The following is a 21,550-nucleotide window of genomic DNA, read 5'->3' as shown; positions in this document are numbered from 1 at the left end:
CCGAGCTGGGTGGGAAGAAGGTCACAGCCCAGGCTTGCACGTGGTGGAGGAGCGGGGCCAGTAGCTGGTTAGGCAGAGATCCCGCCCACCGCCCTCTGCTCCCACCCCAGCCGGGCCTGTGCCATCCCCAGGACACCAGAGACCACCAGGGGGCTGGAGAGGCTGCAGGAGAATCAGCCTTCCTGGACACACCCAGCTAGGGCTCACTTCCCAGCCTGAGCTGTTGCTTAGGAATTGCTTTTCTGGGAAACACACCCTCTTCCAGACCTGCAGCCTTCTTATGTGGTTTTTGGTTTTGCTTTCTGCTGAGGGTTTCTATTTTTTCCTGGTATACGTGAATGGCATGCAGGAAAGTGGAATGGGGACATCATGACCACCACGCAAAGGCCATTGCATTTAAGGTTTGATGTAAGCTCCTCACTCTCCACCCCCAATACCCCTCTGCCTCGGCCTGGGGTATGAGGTCTTGGTTTTGACAGCCAGACAATATTAGCACGCGCTCTGTCTTCCACCTGCGATGCGGCACTGTAGGACAATTTTAAAAAGCAAAGTGGCAGGCTGGGCGCGGTGGCTCACGCCTGTAATCCCAGCACTTTGGGAGGCTGAGGTGGGCGGATCACCTGAGGTTGGGAGTTCGAGACCAGCCTGACCATCATGGAGAAACCCCGTCTCTACTAAAAATACAAAATTAGCCAGGCGTGGTGGTGCATGCCTGTAATCCCAGGTACTCAGGTGGCTGAGGCAGGAGAATTGCTTGAACCTGGGAGGCAGAGGTTGCAGTGAACTGAGATTGCACCATTGCACTCCAGCCTGGGCAACAAAAGCGAGAGGCTTGGTCTCAAAAAAAAAAGCAAAGTGGCTGAATACCAAGATTGTAGGAACTAGGTTCAGCCACACTGGCTGTGTGTCCTGGTAGAATGCCTATCCTCTGTCTCTGGGCCTCCATGCCCATCTCTGTAACATGAGGGATTCTGATGAAATAATGCCCGAGAGCCCTTTCCATACTAATACTCCAGGATTCTGTAAGGTTAACTTGGCAAGAACTCCAATGGCGGAAAAAAGATGGACGGAGGAATATGTCCAGTCTAATAACCCTATGCTCAAGTCAGAGGGCTCCTCGGCAGTGTTCCCCAGGGCTACAGCCCTGGCCCCAGACCCTGAGCCCCTCTAACCTGGGTCAAACCCGTGAAAGCCACTCCAGCAAGAGACAGGCAAAGCCTGGGCTCTTGCTCCAGGCCAGCATTGCCTTGCTGTGTGGCTGCAGACATTGTATCACCTCTCGAGGGCCTCAGTTTTCCCCTCTGCAAAAGATAGGGTGGGGTAGGTTGGGCATTTTCTTCTTAACTACCAGGGCTCTTTCCTCCAATAAAATTGTGGTGGAAACCGGATATCACACAAAGAGAAAGGAAACACTGGCATTTCTGGAGTGTTTGAAGCGTGTGAAGGATTGTTTAAGAACCTTGCAATCATTAATGTACTTTGTGCTCACATCAGCCCCACAAAGTAGGTGCTATTATTATCCCTATTTGACAGATGAAGAAACTGAGGCCCTGAGGAGTTAAGCCACTTATCCAAGGTAAAAAGTGGGAGCTGGGCTTCTGATAGGGAGTGGACCTCACTCATGAAACCACAAGACTCGTGTAGTTCCAACCCCCTGGGGACATCTCCAGGCACTTGACCCATGCTCGTCCAACATTCATGTATGCACGCACATACATACACACATGTGTGCACAAACAAACACATGCATGCACACACAAACACACACACATACACACACCAACACAAACACACATGTGCACACTCACACGTGTGCACACAAACACACACACATGCACACACACACACAAATGCACACACACATGCACACTGTGGCTACTCCTCTGCAGCCTGCTGGGCAAACCTGGCTTAAGCCCCAAATCAAAGGTGACTGGCAAGATTGCGAGACAGATTTCTGGAGATGGGAAACTCTGTGCCATCAAATTGTCTCAGGGACGGAACACCCATCAGAGACCTGGGGGAGAGAAGAGACACGGGGGGCCTGCCAATTTTGCTGACCTATGCTGCTGACTCCCCAGTAGCCCCCCAGTCCTATGGGCAGCTAAGCCCATGTCCAAGCTGCCATCTGCACAGGGCTTGTTCCCTGGAGGGCTACAAGTCACAGCATCCCCTCCAGGATAGCCAGTCCTGTGAACCCCCTCAATCCCTCACTATTCCTTGGGGCCTGCCCTGGGAGAGGGGAGAGTTCCCTGGACCCCTTCTTGGGACTCGCAGTGACAGGAATGTGGCTCACTTGCTCAAATCCTTTGTGGGAGGGGAAGCACGCAGATGAGCAGGTGCTGGGGCTGGGGCAAGTGCTTTTGGGCTCTGGCCCTACAGTACCATCTAGGGGTGTGTTACAATTAATGCTCTTTTAGCAGTTGCCATCCACCAACAGCTAAGTGTTACACCCTGCCCTCTTGGTACCCGAGTCCTTGTCTGGCATCCAGGAAGAATCAGGTCACATGGACTTGAGGGATGGTGAATGAAGAGGGTTTATTGAGTGATAGAGGTGGCTGTCAGTGGGATGAGGAGCTGGAAAGGGGATGGAGTGGGAAGGTAATCTTCCAGATGGCTGAACTCTTCTCCAACTGTCCAGCTGCCTCTTCCACATTCAAACACTTCTTCTCTTCTCTCCTTCTCTGCCATGCTGCTCTGCTCCTCTGCCAATGGAGTTTGGAGTTTTTATGGGTATAGGATGGGGGCATGGCAGGCCAGGGTGGTTTTGGCAAAAGCAACACTCAGGTGGGAAAACAGGAATGTGAAATTCTTGTTTAGGGCCATGGACCCAGGCTTGCTGGTGAGGCCTTTGCCAGAGAACTGTCCTCCTCTACCCAGTATTTCTCTGCCTCCTGTCCATACCACCTGCACCAAGAACCTCGCTGGGTGGGAGCCAATCCAGAGCCAGAGAAAGGACTTGACACTTGGCCTCAGGCAGACCCAGGCTTGAATCCTGGCCCTGACTCTGATGAGCAGGGTGACCTCAACTATCTCAGTTGCCTCACTGCCTCTGCTTTCCCATCTGGAACATGGGAATAGTGATGCATCAGCCACTCAGTGCAGTGTTGAGGCTGGAACAGGCGGGGCACACTGTAAGCTCCATTTCCCTTGGCCTCCGCCCAGCAACTATGTCTGCTGGGTAGAAGAGGAGAAATAAGGATCACACCCTGCCCTCTACCAGTCAATCAACAACCATTTATTAAATACCTATTATGTGTCAGTCACTTGACAGAGAAATGAAATAACAACACAAGCAACTCTTATAGCTGTGCCCTATAATAAATGTTATAGAAGCAGGAGGCGGGTAGTGGTGGAAGAGAACCTCCTGCTTGCAGGAGGATATCAGTCAGAGAAACAGAACCAATAGAAGACACAGATTAAGAGATGTATTGCAAGGAATTGGCTTATGTGATTGTAGAGATGACTAGGCAAGTCAGAAGTCCCTTGGGAAAGCTGCCCAGAAGGGCATGCCAGAACACTCAGCCTTGGACCAAAGCTCCTGCCCGCAAGCTGAATTTCTTCTTCTTCCAGGAAACCTCAGATCTGCTCTGAAGTCCTTTCAACTGACTGAATCAGGCCCATGCAGGGAGTCGAAGACAAGCTTCCTTAGTGAAAGCCAGCTGGCTGTGGGCTGTCACCACACAGACAAACTGCTTCACAGCAATACTGAGATTAGCGTGAAACGGAATAACTGGGGCCTGTTGTCCAGCCAGGCGGACCCACAGACTCACCGCAGCAGAGCACCTACAGGAGGCCACGGAGGGTTAGTGACAGAGCAGAATCAGGCAGGGCACCCGGGCAGGGGGCAGCCCCAGCAAAGGCTCCTAGAGGGGATTGTAGAAGAGGTCCTTGGAGATCAGGGAGTATAGCAACATGGCTGCAGCACTATGAAATAAAATAAAATAAAATAAAAAAGATTTGGAATAAAAGAATGGTTTCATAAACAAAAATAAACAAATGCAATGCCTTATTTGAAGGCATCATTACTACAGCCATGATGGAGCAACACGGAAACATTCCCGTGATAGGAGGTTTCATGTAAAACCACGGCGACAGAATACGGCTGCATGTGGCATACATAAGCAGCTGTGTCCAGGGATGGAACTCCAGCAGATTTTCCTATTAGTTTTAAATGCTCTTATTTTTATTTTATTTATTTATTTTTTTTTTTTTGAGACAGAGTCTCGCTCTGTCACCCAGGCTGGAGTGCAGTGGCCGGATCTCAGCTCACTGCAAGCTCCGCCTCCCAGGTTCACGCCATTCTCCTGCCTCAGCCTCCCAAGTAGCTGGGACTACAGGCTCCCGCCACCTCGCCTGGCTAGTTTTTTGCATTTTTTTTAGTAGAGACGGGGTTTCACCGTGTTAGCCAGGATGGTCTCAATCTCCTGACCTCGTGATCCGCCCGTCTTGGCCTCCCAAAGTGCTGGGATTGAGCCACCGTGCCCGGCCTTAAATGCTCTTTTATGTAGGGTTTTTTTTTTTCTTTTTTTGAGATGGAGTCTTGCTCTGTCGCCCAGGCTGGAGTGCAGCAGTGCAATCTCAGCTCACTGCAAGCTCCGCCTCCTGGGTTCAAGCAATTCTCCCCCTTGAGCCCCCCGAGTAGCTGGGATTATAGGCACCTGCCACCACGCCCAGATAATTTTTGTATTTTTAGTAGAGACGGGGCTTAATATTAGTTTTAAATGCTCTGTGCTGTAGTTTTGGTTTTTTGTTTTTGTTTTTGTTTTTGTTTTTGTTTTGAGATGGAGTCTCGCTCCATCACCTAGGTTGGAATGCAATGGTGGGATCTCAGCTCACTGCAACCTCTGCCTCCCGGTTCAAGTGATTCTCCTGCCTCAGCCCCCCAAGTAGCTGGGATTATAGGCACCCGACATCATGCTCAGCTAATTTTTGTATTTTTGTAGAGGTGGGGTTTCACCATGTTGGTCAGGCTGGTCTTGAACTCCTGACCTCAGGTGATCCACCCACCTCGGCCTCCCAAAGTGCTGGGATTACAGGCGTGAGCCACTGCACTCAGCCTAGTTATCTTTTCTCTCTTTTTTTTTTTTTTTAAAGAGAGAAATGTTATTTTTTTTAAGGGGAATGAGTGGTGTTAGGATGTCAGATGAAATTGCTTGTTTATTAAAACTGAAAACCCCAATGTGGGGAAAGAAACAAAACACACTGAGCAGAGTAATCTAACCACGGCGAACAGGGAAAATAGACCGAGAATAACATAAGCTCCAAGGTCTCCAAGGGCGAGCAAAGCCAGGCTGGCAGGCCTCCTCCTCCCCTGCAGAAAGCAGGATGGATGAGGGGCTCTGCTTCTCCAGGCTCCATGTCCCCCCAAAAATGTTTCCAGAACATTCCAGGCCCATAAAGTGTCCAAATGCTGGAAGGACCCACATGTATATGTCTGGGATTGAATCAAATCTTCTGACTCAGTTGTCTTTGGGAGTTCTGAGAATGGAAGTCACTTCCCAGAACCACGTCCTCCCCCTACAGACAGCATTGGCCTTCTTTTCAGGGAAGAAAAGAAAAGGGACTCTTGGAAGCCCTCTTGAGGGCCACACAGCTCCTGCTGTTGAGACTGATATGGTTTATGAGGCGCCATCGCCCCCTTCCGCCACCCCCTGCCTGCTGTAGCCTGAGGCTTACCTTCGTGACGGTCTATAAACAGCATCCAGACTCAGTAACCACGTCAATCAGCTTTTAGAGGAAAACATTTATTCTGGGGAGGTGTCAGGGAAAGAATTCAGGAGATCTTGTTTCTTTCTAGCTCTGGCCTTGACATCGACTTGCTGGGTGGTCTGAAGGATTTCACTTATTTACACAGCAAATGTTGTTCAAGAGTTTAGGATGTGCAAAACTCAGCCGCAGGCACCGTGCAGGGTGGGAAGATGAGCAAGGCAGGGTCCTCCTCTCCGAGTACAGCGAATGTGGTGGGACAGACACACACTTTACACACGCATGCACGCACACCATGTGCTCAGCTGCCACTGAGAGCAGATAGGAGATGCAGAGGCAGAGGGAGAACAGCCACTCTCTGACTAAGGACAGAGCCCAGCTGTCTCAAGAGCTCTCCTGGATGGACAGACTGGTGGTGTCCCAGCAACACCCCCCATCTCTCCATCCAGCTGTGTAATGAATGACTGAAAACCTCAGCTGGCCTGTGAGCAGGAGAGCTGACCAGGTGGAAGGGAATCCCTGACACCCTACAGCCCCTGGTGTAGCTAAAGCAGACGGGCCTCCTGGGCTGGTGCAGGAAGAGCAGCTTACATTCTCGAATACATTGACCATGTGCTCCATGCGTCTGACACACACGGACTCGTCTACTCCCCACAGCAGCCCTAGGAGATGGGGCTGTTTGAAATACCAATCCCCATTGTATAGTTGAAAAAAATGAGGTGCGATGAGGTTAAATAACGAGCCCTAGAGAGGAGGACTCAATTCACAGTCAGCTTCCAGAGCCCATCGGCCTAAGTGCCAGGCTGGCTTCCCGTCCGTAATGCACGTTTCCAGCTAGAGACTTCCAGGCTGGGTTTCCCACACTTAGCCATTTACATTCATGTTCGCAGTTTTTGCCATATCCATGTCACCTGTACAACTATGTCTTTAGTAGTGACTTACTTTTGAACTGTAACTTCATATCACCAATTTAAATGGAAAATGAGTATCACGTATCATAAAAGAAAGACGGTAACTGTAAAAAAGAAAAGCAATAGAATGTAAACATTGCTATTAAAGCCTGGGTGGATTCGGGGGCCAGCCAAGGCTCTGAGCCTGTGCAGCGTGTCAAAAGGGGAGACTGCGCATACAGAAAGGTGTTGAAGATGCACGGACACCACGCTGAGACTGTCTTGTTGGCCTAATCAGGAGGAATGACTAAATGATTCAAGGCTATTTGCCAGCCAAACTACTTCCCTTGCTGGGAAATGCTTCCCAGCTCTAACATGCAGTCACAAAATACAGGACACAAGCTGACATCAGGAGGAAAACTATCTTTTCCTTCTCCACTCCTGAGTTCTTGGTTGGGGGCCCTGAAACAAAAAACAGATTAACAAGAGAAAAGTGAACAAATTAATTTAATGTAAGTTTAATGTGACGTGGGAACCTTCATAAGGAAACGAAGTGATTAAGCCTGAGAGCCTTTTTATTTTTTTGAGACAGAGTCTCACTCTACCGCCCAGGCTGGAGTGCAGTGGTGCCATATGGCTCACTGCAGCCTCGATCACCCCGGGCTCAGGTGATCTTCCCTCCTCAGCCTCCCAGGTAGTTAGGACTAGGACTACGGGTGTGCACCACCACACCCACCTTTTTTTGTACTTTTTGTAGACTCAGTCTTGCTGTGTTGGCCAGGCTGGTCTCCTACTCCTGGGCTCAAGCGATCCGCCTGCCTCAGCCTCCCGAAGTGCTGGGGTCACAGGCGTGAACCCCTGTGCCTGGCCTGAGTGTTTCCATTAGATGTGATGAAGAGTGGAGAATCGTGGGATGTGGTGGGACCAGGGGGCACGAGCGAAGTGTAGAGAAGTGAGGAAAGAGCAAGGCCTGTCGGGGCTCCTCTCTGTCCCCAGTGCTCGGAGGGGAGGGTGCCCCTTTCCTCTGGGTGTGGAGTCTGGTGACCTGCTTCAGGGAACAATCACAGAGTCCTTCCTGCACCTACTGTTTCTTGGATTCTTTCCACTTAAAATATTCAACATGCGAAGCTGCCACATTTTGGGGTAGCGTGCCCTGAATCCCATCATTGGCTACAAGGTCGGGGGCCCCATATGAGGCACACTTGGCCCCTGAGACAGTGACAGTACGTATTTTGCGGAGGCCACTGCTTCAAAGGCCCTAAGGTGTGGATTCCTGGGAAACCCAAACAGGCTGTCTCGAAGGCTCGAGTGGAATTGATTCCTGACAGCGCCAAGCCCACAGTGTCTGTAGGAGTAAATGAAGAAAGTGTTTTTACAGTAAGTCTTCTTGGACAGAATTCTGAGGCAGAGAGAGAATGAGTGAATCAGATGTTGGATGTTCCCTCTAAGGTGTCTGTTTAAAAAATCAGGGGAAAAACCCAGCAGCACAGTCATCGCCTGTCCCCAGCTCTGAGGATCAGCGCCTGTGAGGGCCACGAGTCCACCCTCCTAGCTCTGTAGACAAGGAGACTGTGGTCCAGAGGGATGGAGATCCCACAGACAGCGGCCCACCTGGAGCACCCCCTCCCTGCCTGACTTTATATTCCCAGGATGCGTTCATCAGGGTCTCAGTAAAAAAAGAGAGGGCACATTCCAATTGGGTAATAGGAAGAGGATGTTAATGAAGCATTTCTTTACAGTGGTGTCGGCAGCATATTGGGGTTCTGCGAGGAGCAGGCAGCACCCCAGGTGCCTCGGTGCTGCTGCGACAAAGCCTTAGCACCCTCCCTACCTCCCTCCCTCCCTCCCTCCCTCCCTCCCTCGCGATCAGGCCCCTGATAAAAGCAGTGAACTCTGCTCCAGGCCAAGCCAGCATAAAGGCCCCAAGAGAGGAGCCAACAACACCCCATCCTCCCTCTCGCCCTCCCTCAGGCTCCTGCTGGGGCTCCCACTGGCCAAACCCAAAGAGAAGCCAGAAGGCAAAGAGCCCCAGGGTACCCGTAGGGGCTCCCGAGGCAGGGGTCACAGAGGAGAGGCCAGGAGGTGACCCGGAGCAGGACACAGCAGCTCCCTGACAGGGATCCTCACCCAGGGCATACCTCAAGAGCAGGTGGAGAAAACAACTCGGTCGACTTCAGACTCCCAAATTCTCCCAGTTCCTTAACCCGCCTGCCCTCTGGACTTCAGGAGAAAGTTGAGACGAAAAGCTCTCAACTTTGTTTTTTTTTTTTTTTTTTTTTTTTGAGACGGAGTCTCACGCTGTTGCCCAGGCTGGAGTGCAGTGGCGCGATCTCGGCTCACTGCAAGCTCCGCCTCCCGGGTTCCCGCCATTCTCCTGCCTCAGCCTCCTGAGTAGCTGGGACTACAGGCGCCCGCCGCCTCGCCCGGCTAATTTTTTGTATTTTTAGTAGAGACGGGGTTTCACTGTGGTCTCGATCTCCTGACCTTGTGATCCGCCCGCCTCGGCCTCCCAAAGTGCTGGGATTACAGGCTTGAGCCACCGCGCCCGGCCTCAACTTTGTTTTGAAAATGAAAGCAATGTTTACAGCCACTAGCAAGCAATTAGGATCCAGCTGGGCTGATGTGGCCAGATCTGGGGACACCCAGCCAGGTAGATGCACAACAGACCCATTAACGGAGGTCATCGAGGAAACGCTGGACACGTCCCCCATGACCAAGCTGTGAGGACCTGAGTTATCTGTGCGGCAGTCACTGTCATGTAGAAATGGAAGCCGTACATGCAGGCTGAGGCCTCTCAGCTGGACATTTCAGCCTGAGTGAGCCCCAGGAGGACAGGGGAGTTTAGTCTTCATTCTTCTCTTCTGAATCACCAGCACATGATAGACCATCAATAATTTGTTAAATGCTTTTAAAAATGAATGCTTTAGGCCGGGCGCGGTGGCTCAAGCCTGTAATCCCAGCACTTTGGGAGGCGGAGACGGGTGGATCACGAGGTCAGGAGATCGAGACCATCCTGGCTAACACGGTGAAACCCCGTCTCTACTAAAAAATACAAAAAAAAAAACTAGCCGGGCGAGGTGGCGGGCGCCTGTAGTCCCAGCTACTCAGGAGGCTGAGGCAGGAGAATGGCGTGAACCCGGGAGGCGGAGCTTGCAGTGAGCTGAGATCTGGCCACTGCACTTCAGCCTGGGCGACAGAGCCAGACTTCGTCTCAAAAAAAAAAAAAAAAAAAAGAAAAGAATGCTTTAGGCCAGGTACAGTGGCTCACGTCTGTAATCCCAGCACTTTGGGAGGCCGAGGCGGGTGGATCATTTGAGGTCAGGAGTTCAAGACCAACCTGGCCAACATGGCAATACCTCATCTCTACTAAAAGTACAAAAATTAGCCGGGCGTGGTGACAGGCACCTGTGATCCCAGCTACTCAGGAGGCTGAGACAGGTGAATCACTTGAACCTGGGAGGCAGAGGTTGCAGTGAGCCAAGATTACGCCATTGCACTCCAGCCTGGGTGACAGAGCGAGACTCCATCTCAAAAAAAAAAAAAAAAAAAAAAAAAATTAATGCTTCAAGCACATGACCTCTCACGACCGTTGAATTTTGTCTCCATGAGCCCAGGAGGGCCTCTCAGAGAGGAAAACTCCTAGGTCTTCCTTTCCCCCTGCAAACTCCCTGCCTTGAAGAATCAGAACGACAGTGCTGCTCATTGCATCCTTTGCAAGTTCCAAACCCTGATCCCAGCTCTGCTTAGTGGTTCGTGCAAATCTTTTCTGGGTGTTAATTACCTCCCACTTCATTTCCTGTTTACCAACTCAGCTTTTTGTTTTAATGTGTTTGAATTCCCTGAACTGAACATTCTCTGATTTCCACCGCCCGACTGAATTAGGGGAGCTGGGCTTCTGGAAACCCAGGTGCCGGGTGTTGCAGAGTGGCTGAAAGCCGAGATGTGGCAGATCTGTGGCTACATTCATACACACACACACCTACACATATACCCACACATGCACATATGCACACACACATACATGCACTCACACACTTGCACATGCATAGACCACAGCTTTCCACACACATGCACTCACACACTTGCACATGCATAGACCACAGCTTTCCACAGCCTTCCTAGACAGGGGTCACCTAGTATCCTGGAGAGGGTGTGAAGTCTGGAATGGAAAGAGAGGGGGTTAAGCCCCACCTCTAGCCTTGGGACTGAGACAAGTCACCCCCACCCGTCTATGCCTCGTTTCCTCCTCTCTGAGGCAAGCACAGAGCCCATGCCTCGCTCCCTGGATGGGAGTGATGTGAAACTTGAAGAGGGATAGAGACAGGGGTCATCAATGGAAGCCCGTTGGGCAAAAAGGCCCTTTCAACCAGGGCACAGAGGAGGCCCTGGGCTGAGAACTTGACAGCACCTTGTATCGGTAACCAGCCCAAGGGACTGGAAATACTCAGCTGTGTCTGTCTCCCTCATTAGGCTCAAAGTCCCTCAAGACCCTGTCTCCATCACAGTGCTCCAGTCCAGACCCCTCCTCTGAGCTCCAGACCCTGCTATACCCAACAGCCATTCCCATCCCCATCCGCCTAGAATTCTCCAAAAAACCTCCCCTCTAACAGCTTCCAGTCTAAACATATGACCTTTCTCCTCTAAATCAGCCCCCATCTCCGCCTTTGCAGGAGATAGAAGCCACGAAACCTGCCTCGCCTCTGTCCTCACCCCATCCATGTCCAATCGAGCACTAGCCGTGTCAGGCGTACCCTCTAAACTCCCCTGGAATCCAGCCTCTCAGCCTCCATCATCCCAGGCCTAAGTTAATGGGTTAACTGGGCCCTGCTTCCACTCTACCCCCACTGCAATCCCAACTCCCTGAGCAGCGGCCAGGGCCTAATCCACATTCACACCAAGTGCCTTCCTGACTGAGATATCCTCCTGCACCCTCATCCCTCCACCCTGCTTAGTTCTGCTCACCCTCAGTGTTATCATCAATATCCACTCGCCCTCGCAGGCGATTTTGGGACCCCGTGTTCTATGCAGTCACAGAACCTTTTGCTTGATTTCACTGTACTTAGGTCTGTTTGCAGTTATTAAGTGAGCAATGTCTGGCTTCTCCAGTAGACTGTCAGCTCCTGGCCATTGTGTCCCTAGCACCACTGTGTGGGAGCACTTCACAAATGTGCATTGAGTCAGGGACTCAGCAGTCTCCACTTCTCCTCCCTGCTGGAGAATGCGTGTATTTTGCAGTCCCCAGCCCCTGTGCCATCTAACCATCTTTTCTTCTCTGTTCAGCCCAGGTGTGGCCTCGCTCACATCCCACTCTGAGTCCGAATGTTCTCTCCCTGGAAGACACCAATGTTTCTGTCTGTTCGTGAGGACTCCATGCCCACCACGGCCTCTTTCAGGTGAGTCAAAGGGATTCCTCGGTTCACTAGTTAGGGGTGGGGGGCAGACACCCTGGAGAACTCCCTGGAAAGCTCAACCCTCATGCCCTGGACAACAGTTGAAGGAACCAGTGATGTTAAAGCCCAAAGACAAAACTTCTCAAGCGTCCAAGTCCCTGTAGGCCTGTCGGGAGCAGAGGGAATGTTCTGTGGAACTAGAGGAAGAGGGGCTCAGGGAGGAGAAGGACACATTCCTGGTTGTCATATGTGATCTATCCCAGATGAACTTGGAAGTGAAGGTAAGAGAGTTAAACATTGAAGTCAATACCCAGCAGATCAGACAGCAATGTGCCAGGTTGCCTTGGAGACAAAATATCTCCAATATATGGCTGACATCTGGTGGAAGATCAGAACACTCTAAAGAGAGAATTTAAGGGGAGGAGGAGGGAGACCTGAGCCAGAGTAGAAACAGAGGATAGGGAGATCTGTTCTGGGAGGCAGCATTTGCAAGAAACAAGGCTGAGGGGTCCACTCCAACTTCTCCATCTTGTGGCAGGTGCGGCCTATGATGAAAGTGAGCAGATGGCCATCTCAGCTGAGGCCACAGTGCACTGGACCTATAGTTTCCAATTCCGCACTCACCAGGCGTCTTTTTGATGATCCTATGGCTTCTCAGAGCCAAGGATGGGCCAGGATCCATCCCCTTGGCTATCAATTATCTTGCTGAGAAATTAATAAGCAGCATCTAGTGCTATACTTTGGTCTCTAGTGAGTTAGCCTATGAGAGATGATTGATTCCCGAAGCCAGGGGTATGGAGGAAATGGGTTTTCTGTAGTTACAGAAATGGGGTTGAGGCTTGGACCAAGGGGACTACCCAAGGGAAATCTTACCTTCAGAGGACTCTGAAAAGGAGGCTGCAAGTTTTCATGGCTCAAGAATTCAGAGCCCAGTAGAGACAGTTTATCTCTGTTCCAAGATGTCTGGGGCCTTGGTTGGAAAACTCAAAGGCTGGGAGACCAGGATCCACCGAAAGCTTAACTGGGGCCAGAGGATCCACTTTCAAGGTGGCAACTTAGTTCCCCGCTCTGTGGCTGCTTGAGTATCCTCACATGGCGGCTCACATCCTTCCAAGTAAGCAATGCAAGAGGCCGAGGAAGAAGCTGCAAAGGATGTTATGACCTAGCCTCAGAAATCACACACCATCCCCACCACCATTGGTAAGAAGTCCAGCCCACATCCAGGAGAAGAGGAAGCAGATTCCTCCTTTTGAAAGGAAGAATATCAAGTAATTTGGGGGCATATGAAAGTCACCAGGCACCACAGGGATCTTTTCAGAGTATACTTCTTATACCAACACTGTAGTCCCTGAAGACTCAGGGGCAAAGCCTCACTTCCTTAGCACCCAGTGAAGACCACACTTACTTCCTCACTCAGCCCCTTGCTACTTCTCACCTCTCCTGTCCAACATCTAGTGTCACTTTCCAGAACATACCAACAGCTTCCCCAGTTCTGTGCCTCTGCTCAGGCTGTTCCCCCTGCCTGGTCTGCTTGTCCTCCTTCTTGTGCCCTGTCTGCTTCTTATCCTTCAAGACCCAGCTCTAGAGTCACCTCCAACCTTACCCACCTGCCCCTACTCCAAGTCTGTGTCCCACATCCCTCCTGCTCCCTCCAGGGCACCCTCCACACTCTGGGCCCCAGTTGTCAGGAGTCAGGCAGGGCAGGGGCCGGGTGGTATCCTCTCTGTGTTTTTGCACTCAAGGCAGAGCTCAGCACAGAGCAGATGCTCAAAAAACATTGAAAGGTTAAAAGCATTGCTTTGCGGGTCCCCCAGTCTGGCTCCAGGATGCCAGCCAGCTGCTCCTAGAAGCAAAGGGAATTTTCCTGGGAAACCCCAGAGGTGATGATCAGTATCTCCTCCTGACTTGTAGCTCAGCTCTTCCTCCATGAGCCTGTCTAGCAATGCACCTCCCAGAAAGAGCACCTTTTCCTTCTCTCACCCACACCACAGGGCGCTGGGAAAATGCCCTGTGAGTCCTGTCCTCTGGGTTGTGCTTTGGACTTTTAAGTGTGTCTTCACATCCACTCTTTGACTTGAATCTTGCAACAACCATGTAAAAAGAAATGCAGGCCGGGTGCGGTGGCTCAAGCCTGTAATCCCAGCACTTTGGGAGGCCGAGACGGGCGGATCATGAGGTCAGGAGATCAAGACCATCCTGGCTAACACGGTGAAACCCCGTCTCTACTAAAAAATACAAAAAACTAGCCGGGCGAGGTGGCAGGCGCCTGTAGTCCCAGCTACTCGGGAGGCTGAGGCAGGAGAATGGCGTAAACTTGGGCGGCGGAGCTTGCAGTGAGCTGAGATCCGGCCACTGCACTCCAGCTTGGGCGACAGAGCGAGACTCCGTCTCAAAAAAAAAAAAAAAAAAAAAAAAGAAATGCAAAGCGAGTCAGGATGAGAGCAATACCCCACTCCCAAGAAGGCAAAATAGAAGCCCAGAGAGTTCAAGCAATTTGCCCAAGATCACACAGCTAGGATTGGAACCCAGGTCTGTCCAAACCCCATGCCTCTGCTGAAGGTAGAGATGATTTACAGCAACAAGTCTAGAAAGGTACCTGCCCTGTGGTCTGTGAGTCTCGCCTAAGAATGAAAGAGGAGCCAGTAGATTAAAGATGGGGTCACCAACAAACGGTGGTGTTGGAGTTTACCGCTGGTTATTTTAATAGGTTTGCAAGAATAGTTAATTACTAATGTTTACTGAGCCAAGTGCAGTGCTTGGGGCATTTTGTACATTGTCTCAGATCCCCATCCCAACCCTGAGAGGGAGATTTTTAAATTCCCATTTTACAGATGAGGTCATTGTGGTTCAAGGACGTTAAGTAACTTCCCCAATATCACACAGCTTATAAGTAAGGCAGCCAGGATGTGAACCCAGTAGGACTATCTGGCTCCAAAGTCCCCACCCTCCCTCGCTATCTGCATCCTCCTATTCTCTTCAGTGCTTTGCTGATAGAAGGTACAGAAATATGATGCCACCCCAGACCGTCCAGGAAGACAGGAACTAAGCAGATAGGCTGGCCTTGGTCTCTAAGCCAGACTGGAATCTCCAGGTCTGGCATGATATCATTTTTCTCTTTTAATGAATTAACTCACCCACCACAGGACTTTGAGAGGCTGAAAGGTGACCAACTCCCTTGGGAGGGGCCCGGATGATAAGGAAGGAATGTGAATCCTCCCATCATGGAAGCTTCAAGGAGGTCAAGGGTCCAAGACTTGAGATTGTTAGTGCTGTTGATGGATGCTGGCCAAGGAAATATGCCAGTGGAGCCTTGAGATGAAGAACATGAGGCCCCATTTAGATCCAAGCATCAGAGGGGGCTCTGTAAGACCCAGGGGAGTCAGGTGCGCCGAAGCGCTGGCTGCAGAAAGCAGCCTGAGCTCCACCTCGACTTCTCCACATCCTGGCTGGTTGTCTTTAACCCCTGCCTCCTTCTGCACCAGTTTTTGTCCTTCCCTCGTGACCCTGAGGGGTAAACAGCCTCTTTTCTACTTTCTTTCAGCGCCGACATGCTCAATGTCACCTTGCAATTGCCAGCTCTTAACGGGACCTTTGCCCAGAGCAAATGCCCCCAAGTGGAGTGGCTGGGCTGGCTCAACACCATCCAGGCCCCCTTCCTCTGGGTGCTGTTCGTGCTGGCCACCCTAGAGAACATCTTTGTCCTCAGCGTCTTCTGCCTGCACAGGAGCAGCTGCACGGTGGCAGAGATCTACCTGGGGAACCTGGCCGCAGCAGACCTGATCCTGGCCTGCGGGTTGCCCTTCTGGGCCATCACCATCTCCAACAACTTCAACTGGCTCTTTGGGGAGACGCTCTGCCGCGTGGTGAATGCCATTATCTCCATGAACCTGTACAGCAGCATCTGTTTCCTGATGCTGGTGAGCATCGACCGCTACCTGGCCCTGGTGAAAACCATGTCCATGGGCCGGATGCGCGGTGTGCGCTGGGCCAAGCTCTACAGCTTGGTGATCTGGGCATGCACGCTGCTCCTGAGCTCACCCATGCTGGTGTTCCGGACCATGGAGGAGTACAGTGACGAGGGCCACAACGTCACTGCTTGCATCATCAGCTACCCATCCCTCGTCTGGGAAGTGTTCACCAACATGCTCCTGAATATCGTGGGCTTCCTGCTGCCCCTGAGCGTCATCACCTTCTGCACGATGCAGATCATGCAGGTGCTGCGGAACAATGAGATGCAGAAGTTCAAGGAGATCCAGACAGAGAGGAGGGCCACGGTGCTGGTCCTGGTTGTGCTGCTGCTGTTCGTCATCTGCTGGCTGCCCTTCCAGGTCAGCACCTTCCTGGACACGCTGCATCGCCTCGGCATCCTCGCCAGCTGCTGGGACGAGCACATCATCGATGTAATCACACAGATCGCCTCCTTCATGGCCTACAGCAACAGCTGCCTCAACCCACTGGTGTATGTGATTGTGGGCAAGCGCTTCCGAAAGAAGTCTTGGGAGGTGTACCAGGGAGTGTGCCAGAAAGGGGGCTGTAGGTCAGAATCCATTCAGATGGAGAACTCCATGGGCACACTGCGGACCTCCATCTCGGTGGAACGCCAGATTCACAAACTGCAGGACTGGGCAGGGAGCAGACAGTGAGCAAACACCAGCAGGGCTGCTGTGAATTTGTGTTAAGGATTGAGGGACAGTTGCTTTTCAGCATGGGCCCAGGAATGCCATGGGGACATCCATGCATGACCTTGGGAAATGAGTTGGTGTCTCCAGTAAAACACAGGAGAATAATTCCTGCCCTGCCCAATTTTGCAGGGAGCATGGCTATGAGGATGGGGTGAACTCATGCACAGCCAAGGACTCCATAAACACGACAGCATTACTGTTCTTATTTGCTGCCACACCTGAGCCAGCCTGCTCCTTCCCAGGAGTGGAGGGGGCCTGGGGACAGGGACAGGAGTGACTGAGCTTCCCTCCCACATGGTGTCCCTCCCTGCCCCAGCAAGACAACTTGGATCTCCAGGAGAACCACCATCCAGCTTTGGTGCAATGGCTGAGTGCACAAGTGAATTGTTGCCCTGGGTTTCTTTAATCCATTCAGCGAGAACTTTGGAGGACAATTTCTTGCATTAATGAAGGTTAAGCCCTGAGGGGTCCCTGATAAGAACCTGGATACCAGGATTCTGTGGCACCCCTCACTGATGGACAAGGTGGTCTGTGCCAAAGAAGAATCCAATAAGCACATATTGAGCACTTGCTGTATAAGCAATATTGAGCACTGGAGGCAAGAGGGAAGAAAGAGAAGGAGCCATCTCCATCTTGAAGGAACTCAAAGACTCGACTGGGAATGACTGGGCACTGCCACCGCCAGAAAGCTGTTAGATGAGATGGTTGAGCAGGGTGCTATGGGTGATATGGACAGCAGAAAGGGAGAGCCCAAGGTTCCAGCTCAACCAATAACTATTGCACAACCACCTGTCCCTGCCTCAGTTCCCTCTTCTGTAACATGAAGTCGTTGTGAGGATTAAAGGCAGTAACAGGTATAAAAGTACTTTGAAAAGCAAAGGGTGCTATGTACATGTGAGGCATTATTATGCACATGTAACTGGGATATGTTTACTATAAGGAAAAGACACTGAGGTTTAGAAATAGCTCCATGGAGCAGAATCAGTATTGGGAGCCGGTGGCAGTGTGAAGTACCAGTGTCTGGCACACAGTAGGTGCTCATTGGCTCCCTTCCACCTGTCCTCCCCACCACCCTGAGCCCCCGACTGCCACACACACATGAGCATTTGGGGAGAAGGCCATGTCTTCAAAGTTTGATTTGTGATGAGGCAGAGGAAGAAATTTCTAATCGGTCTTGCCCAGAGGATCACAGTGCTGAGACTCCCACCGCCAGCGGGTACCTGGGGAGGGGGAGAGTGCAGGCCTGCTCAGGGACTGTTCCTCTCTCAGTAACAAGGGATTGTTCCTGTCAATCAATGGTTTATTGGAAGGTATCCCAGTACAAGCCCTAGAAGAGTATGAGTAGGAATGGCAATGGCATTCACCATCAGCAGTGCCAGGGCAGCACTCATTCACTTGATACATGAATATTTATTAGCTGGTTGGAGAGCTAGATCCTGGAGAACTAGAACCTGGAGGGTTAGAATCTGGAGAGGCTAGAACCTAGAGGGGCTAGAACCTAAAGAAGCTAAAATCTGGAAAGGCTATAACCTGGAGAGCTAGAAGCTGGAGGGCTAGAACCTGGAGGGAAAGAACCTGGAAGGCTAGAACCTAGAGAGGCTAGAACCTAGAGAGGCTAGAGCCTAGAGAAGCTAAAACCCGGAGAGCTAGAAACTGGAGGGCTAAAACCTGGAGGGCTGGAATCTAGAGAGCTAGAACCTGGAGAGCTAGAACCTGAAGGGCTGAAATCTGGAGGGCTAGAACCTGGAGATCTAGAGCCTGAAGGGCTGGAATCTAGAGAGCTAGAACCTGGAGGGCTAGAACCTGAATGGCTAGAATCTGGAGAGCTAGGATCTGGAGGGTTAGAACCTGATGCGCTAGAATCTGGAGAGCTGGAACCTGAAGGCTAGAACTTAGTCTAGAACTTAGAGAGCTAGAACCTGGTGGGCTAGCACCTAGAAGGGCTAGAACCTGGTGGCCTAGAATGTAGAAGGGCTAGAACCTGGAAAGCTAGAACCTGGAGGGCTAGAACCTGGAGAGCTAGAACCTGGCAGACTAGAACGTGGCAGGCTAGAACCTGGCGGGCTAGAACCTGGAGGGTTAGAACCTGGAGAATGAGAAAAATTTACATGACAAAGAGCCCATAAATCCTGACCAATTCAACTCTGAATTTTAAAGCAAAAGTGTCAAAAAAAAGATTCCCTCCTTACCCCCAACCCACTCTTTCTTCCCACCACCCACACCCCTCTGCCCCAATAAATACCTGGAGAAAGAAAACAGGTGAAAGAAGAAGTAAAAACCATTTAGTATTAGAATGAAGTCAAACTGTGCCATCCATGATGAATGAAAAAAAAAAAAAGAGGCTGTGTTTTTTCACACAGGGCAGTCATTCATCAGCAGAGCATGTGATGGTCTGAGACTCTCTTAGAAGCAGAGCTCTATCCCAATGGCCATGTGGGGATCCACACCTGGTCTGAGGGGCAACTGAGTCTGCGGGAGAAGAGCTGCCCTGTGCATGGTGTAGATGCCCTGATAAAAAACATCTACCCTGTGAAAGACTCAAAGAGCTGTTATGTTGTAAACAGGAAGCATTTCACATCCGAATGAGAAAATGGATGAATCATGTAAACATGTGTCTTTTCTGTACTGCATAATAAATGGATGAGGTTTTTGCATAGCTCTAGCATTTGTTACAACTCCCAAAACCTCCGAGTTTGGTCCCTGGGACACTGCCTTGCACACTCAGAAGCCTTTGGGAAGGGGTGCTATTTATTTCTGCTCAACCTGTTAACAGGCTTCTGGCATGTAGATCAGTGGTCTCCAAGCTTCTGGGATTGTATATTCCTATAGGAAAAAAAGGATTGATTATGCATACCCAATATGTATACTTATTAATATGTATGAAGATGTGCATTCTAAAATATAATCAATCAGTAGAAATTTAAGAAAGAAGATGTAAAAAATATTAACAGTGCTTGAATATTTCCTTCCATCTTACATTTCTGCAGGAGTAACTCATTACCAAGTTCCCACCAGGTGCATGTGAGCTCCTCATGAAGCCTCATAGGCGCAGCAGCGATTCAATCATTTATTCCTGCAGTATAGACTTACTGAGTGCCTACCACTTGACTTTCCCTTCAAATCAGGAGTATCCTCTACAATATCCTGATGAAAGCCACTTGTTTCATACTCCCAACGATGGGGAACTCATTATCCATTCCACTTTGGGATCCCTTCATTATTCATGTATTCATTCCTTCACTCATTTATTAAACAAAAGTTGTCTAGTCTGTCTCCATAAATGCCCCTCGTCCATCCACGCATCCATCCATCCATGCCAGAAACCTGGGGCTCATCATTCAATGTACTCTCTCCTTCATGCCTTCCATCTAGTGGGTCAGCACCTCTTTTATTTTTTTTAACTTTTATTTTGAGTTCAGGGGTACAAGTGCAGGTTTGTTACATAGGTAAACTTAGGTCATGGGGGTTTGTTGTACAGATTATTTCATCACCCAAGCATTAAGCCTAATACCCATTAGTTATTTTTCCTGCTCCTCTCTCTCTTCCCAACCTCCACCCTCCACTAGGCCCCAGTGTCTGTTGTTCCCTTCTTTGTGTTCATGTGTTCCCATCATTTAGCTCCCACTTGTAAATGAGAACATGTGGCATTTGGTTTTCTGTTCCTGGGTTAGTTCGCTAAGGATAATGGGCTCCAGCTCCATCCATGTTCCCGCAGAGGACATGATCTCATTCCTTTTTATGGCTGCATAGTATTCCATGGTTGTACATGTACCGCATTTTCTTTATCCAGTCTACAATTGATGGACATTTAAGTTGATTCCATGCCTTTGCCATTGTGAATAGTGCTGCAATGAACATTCATATGCATGTGTATTTATGATAGAATGATTTATATTCCTTTAGGTATATACCCAGTAATGGGATCAGCACCTTTTTTAGATTCTACTCACTAAGTGTTTCCTAAATCTATGTTTCTTTCTATGTCCAACTATCGTCTGTCATGGGTGCCTCCAATCCTAACCTCTACCATCTCCCAATTCTTATTCTCCACTCTGTAGCCAACGTGGTCTTTTAAGAATGCAAATACATTCATGAGGAGGCTATAAACATAGAGAACTGTGTTCAGGAGCCAAGACTTTGGGATTAGATAGACCTGGATTCCACTTGTGGTTCAGCCTTGGGCTCTTATTTGATCTGTAGTCTTGGGTACCTCAGTTATCCTTTCTGAGTCAACATTTCCTCATCTGTAAAATGGGGATAATAATGGTATCTACCTTATAAAATTGTTAAAAGGATTAATGTATGAAAGCATCTAGCACAGTGCCTGGTACATAGTTGGCACTGAACATGTACTAGCTTTGATGATGATGATGATGATGACGATGATGATGATGACGTTGGCAGTGAGTGTGATGGGAGCATCCTCCAAGGGAAACCCTTCTGCAGTGTCCCACCCCTCTTGCAATAAGGTTCTACAGCTGTAACATGGCTTGCAAGACCCTACATGATCTGGCCCCTGTCTTGTCTCTATGTCTCCCTCTCTCTGCTCCAGGCTCATTCTCTACTGGCCCAGCCATTTGGACGCAAGAACCTAGAGATATCCCAGAAGATATTTCATTCTGCCTTCAGTGCCCATTCTTCCCACCCAGGCTGCACCCCCTCACTAAGTGCCCTGAGGTTGGAGGAAATTGTCCACAAGTGCCTAAGGGAGCTCACTCATCCAGGGAATTTTGTTCACAGATGCCTGAATTACTCAAGGGAGTCTGCAATCCAGGGGAAACCACATGCCTGGAAACCTGAGCAGGGCTCTTAGCAGGCAAAAAAAAAAAAAAAAAAAGGGCTGGGAGAGCCTCACCAGCCAGGCAACAGAAGCAGCCCCTCA

At 50.3% G+C, this 21,550-nt stretch overlaps 1 protein-coding gene across 3 annotated transcripts in view; it reads left to right on the top strand.

Moving 5' to 3' along the window:
- The window catches only part of LOC105467453 (bradykinin receptor B2), a 40,134-nt gene extending 20,812 nt beyond the window's left edge, over positions 1-19,322 (top strand). For 2 of the 3 annotated variants that reach the window (XM_071099639.1, XM_011717064.3), the window contains 2 exons: positions 11,877-11,989; positions 15,528-19,322. In XM_071099639.1, the coding sequence (XP_070955740.1) occupies positions 11,916-11,989; positions 15,528-16,629 (1,176 nt within the window). In that variant the 5' untranslated portion in view covers positions 11,877-11,915 and the 3' untranslated portion in view covers positions 16,630-19,322. The remainder of the gene's footprint in view (positions 1-11,876; positions 11,990-15,527) is intronic. The other variant, XM_011717065.3, reaches the window with a different exon arrangement.
- The last annotated feature ends 2,228 nt before the right edge of the window (positions 19,323-21,550 follow it).

The sequence above is a fragment of the Macaca nemestrina genome, chromosome 7, assembly GCF_043159975.1.
Source record: "Macaca nemestrina isolate mMacNem1 chromosome 7, mMacNem.hap1, whole genome shotgun sequence".
In the NCBI taxonomy this organism is placed as follows: domain Eukaryota; kingdom Metazoa; phylum Chordata; class Mammalia; order Primates; family Cercopithecidae; genus Macaca; species Macaca nemestrina.
The sequence above is the reverse complement of the archived record's forward strand: the minus strand, read 5'-3'. Positions and strand labels throughout refer to the sequence as shown.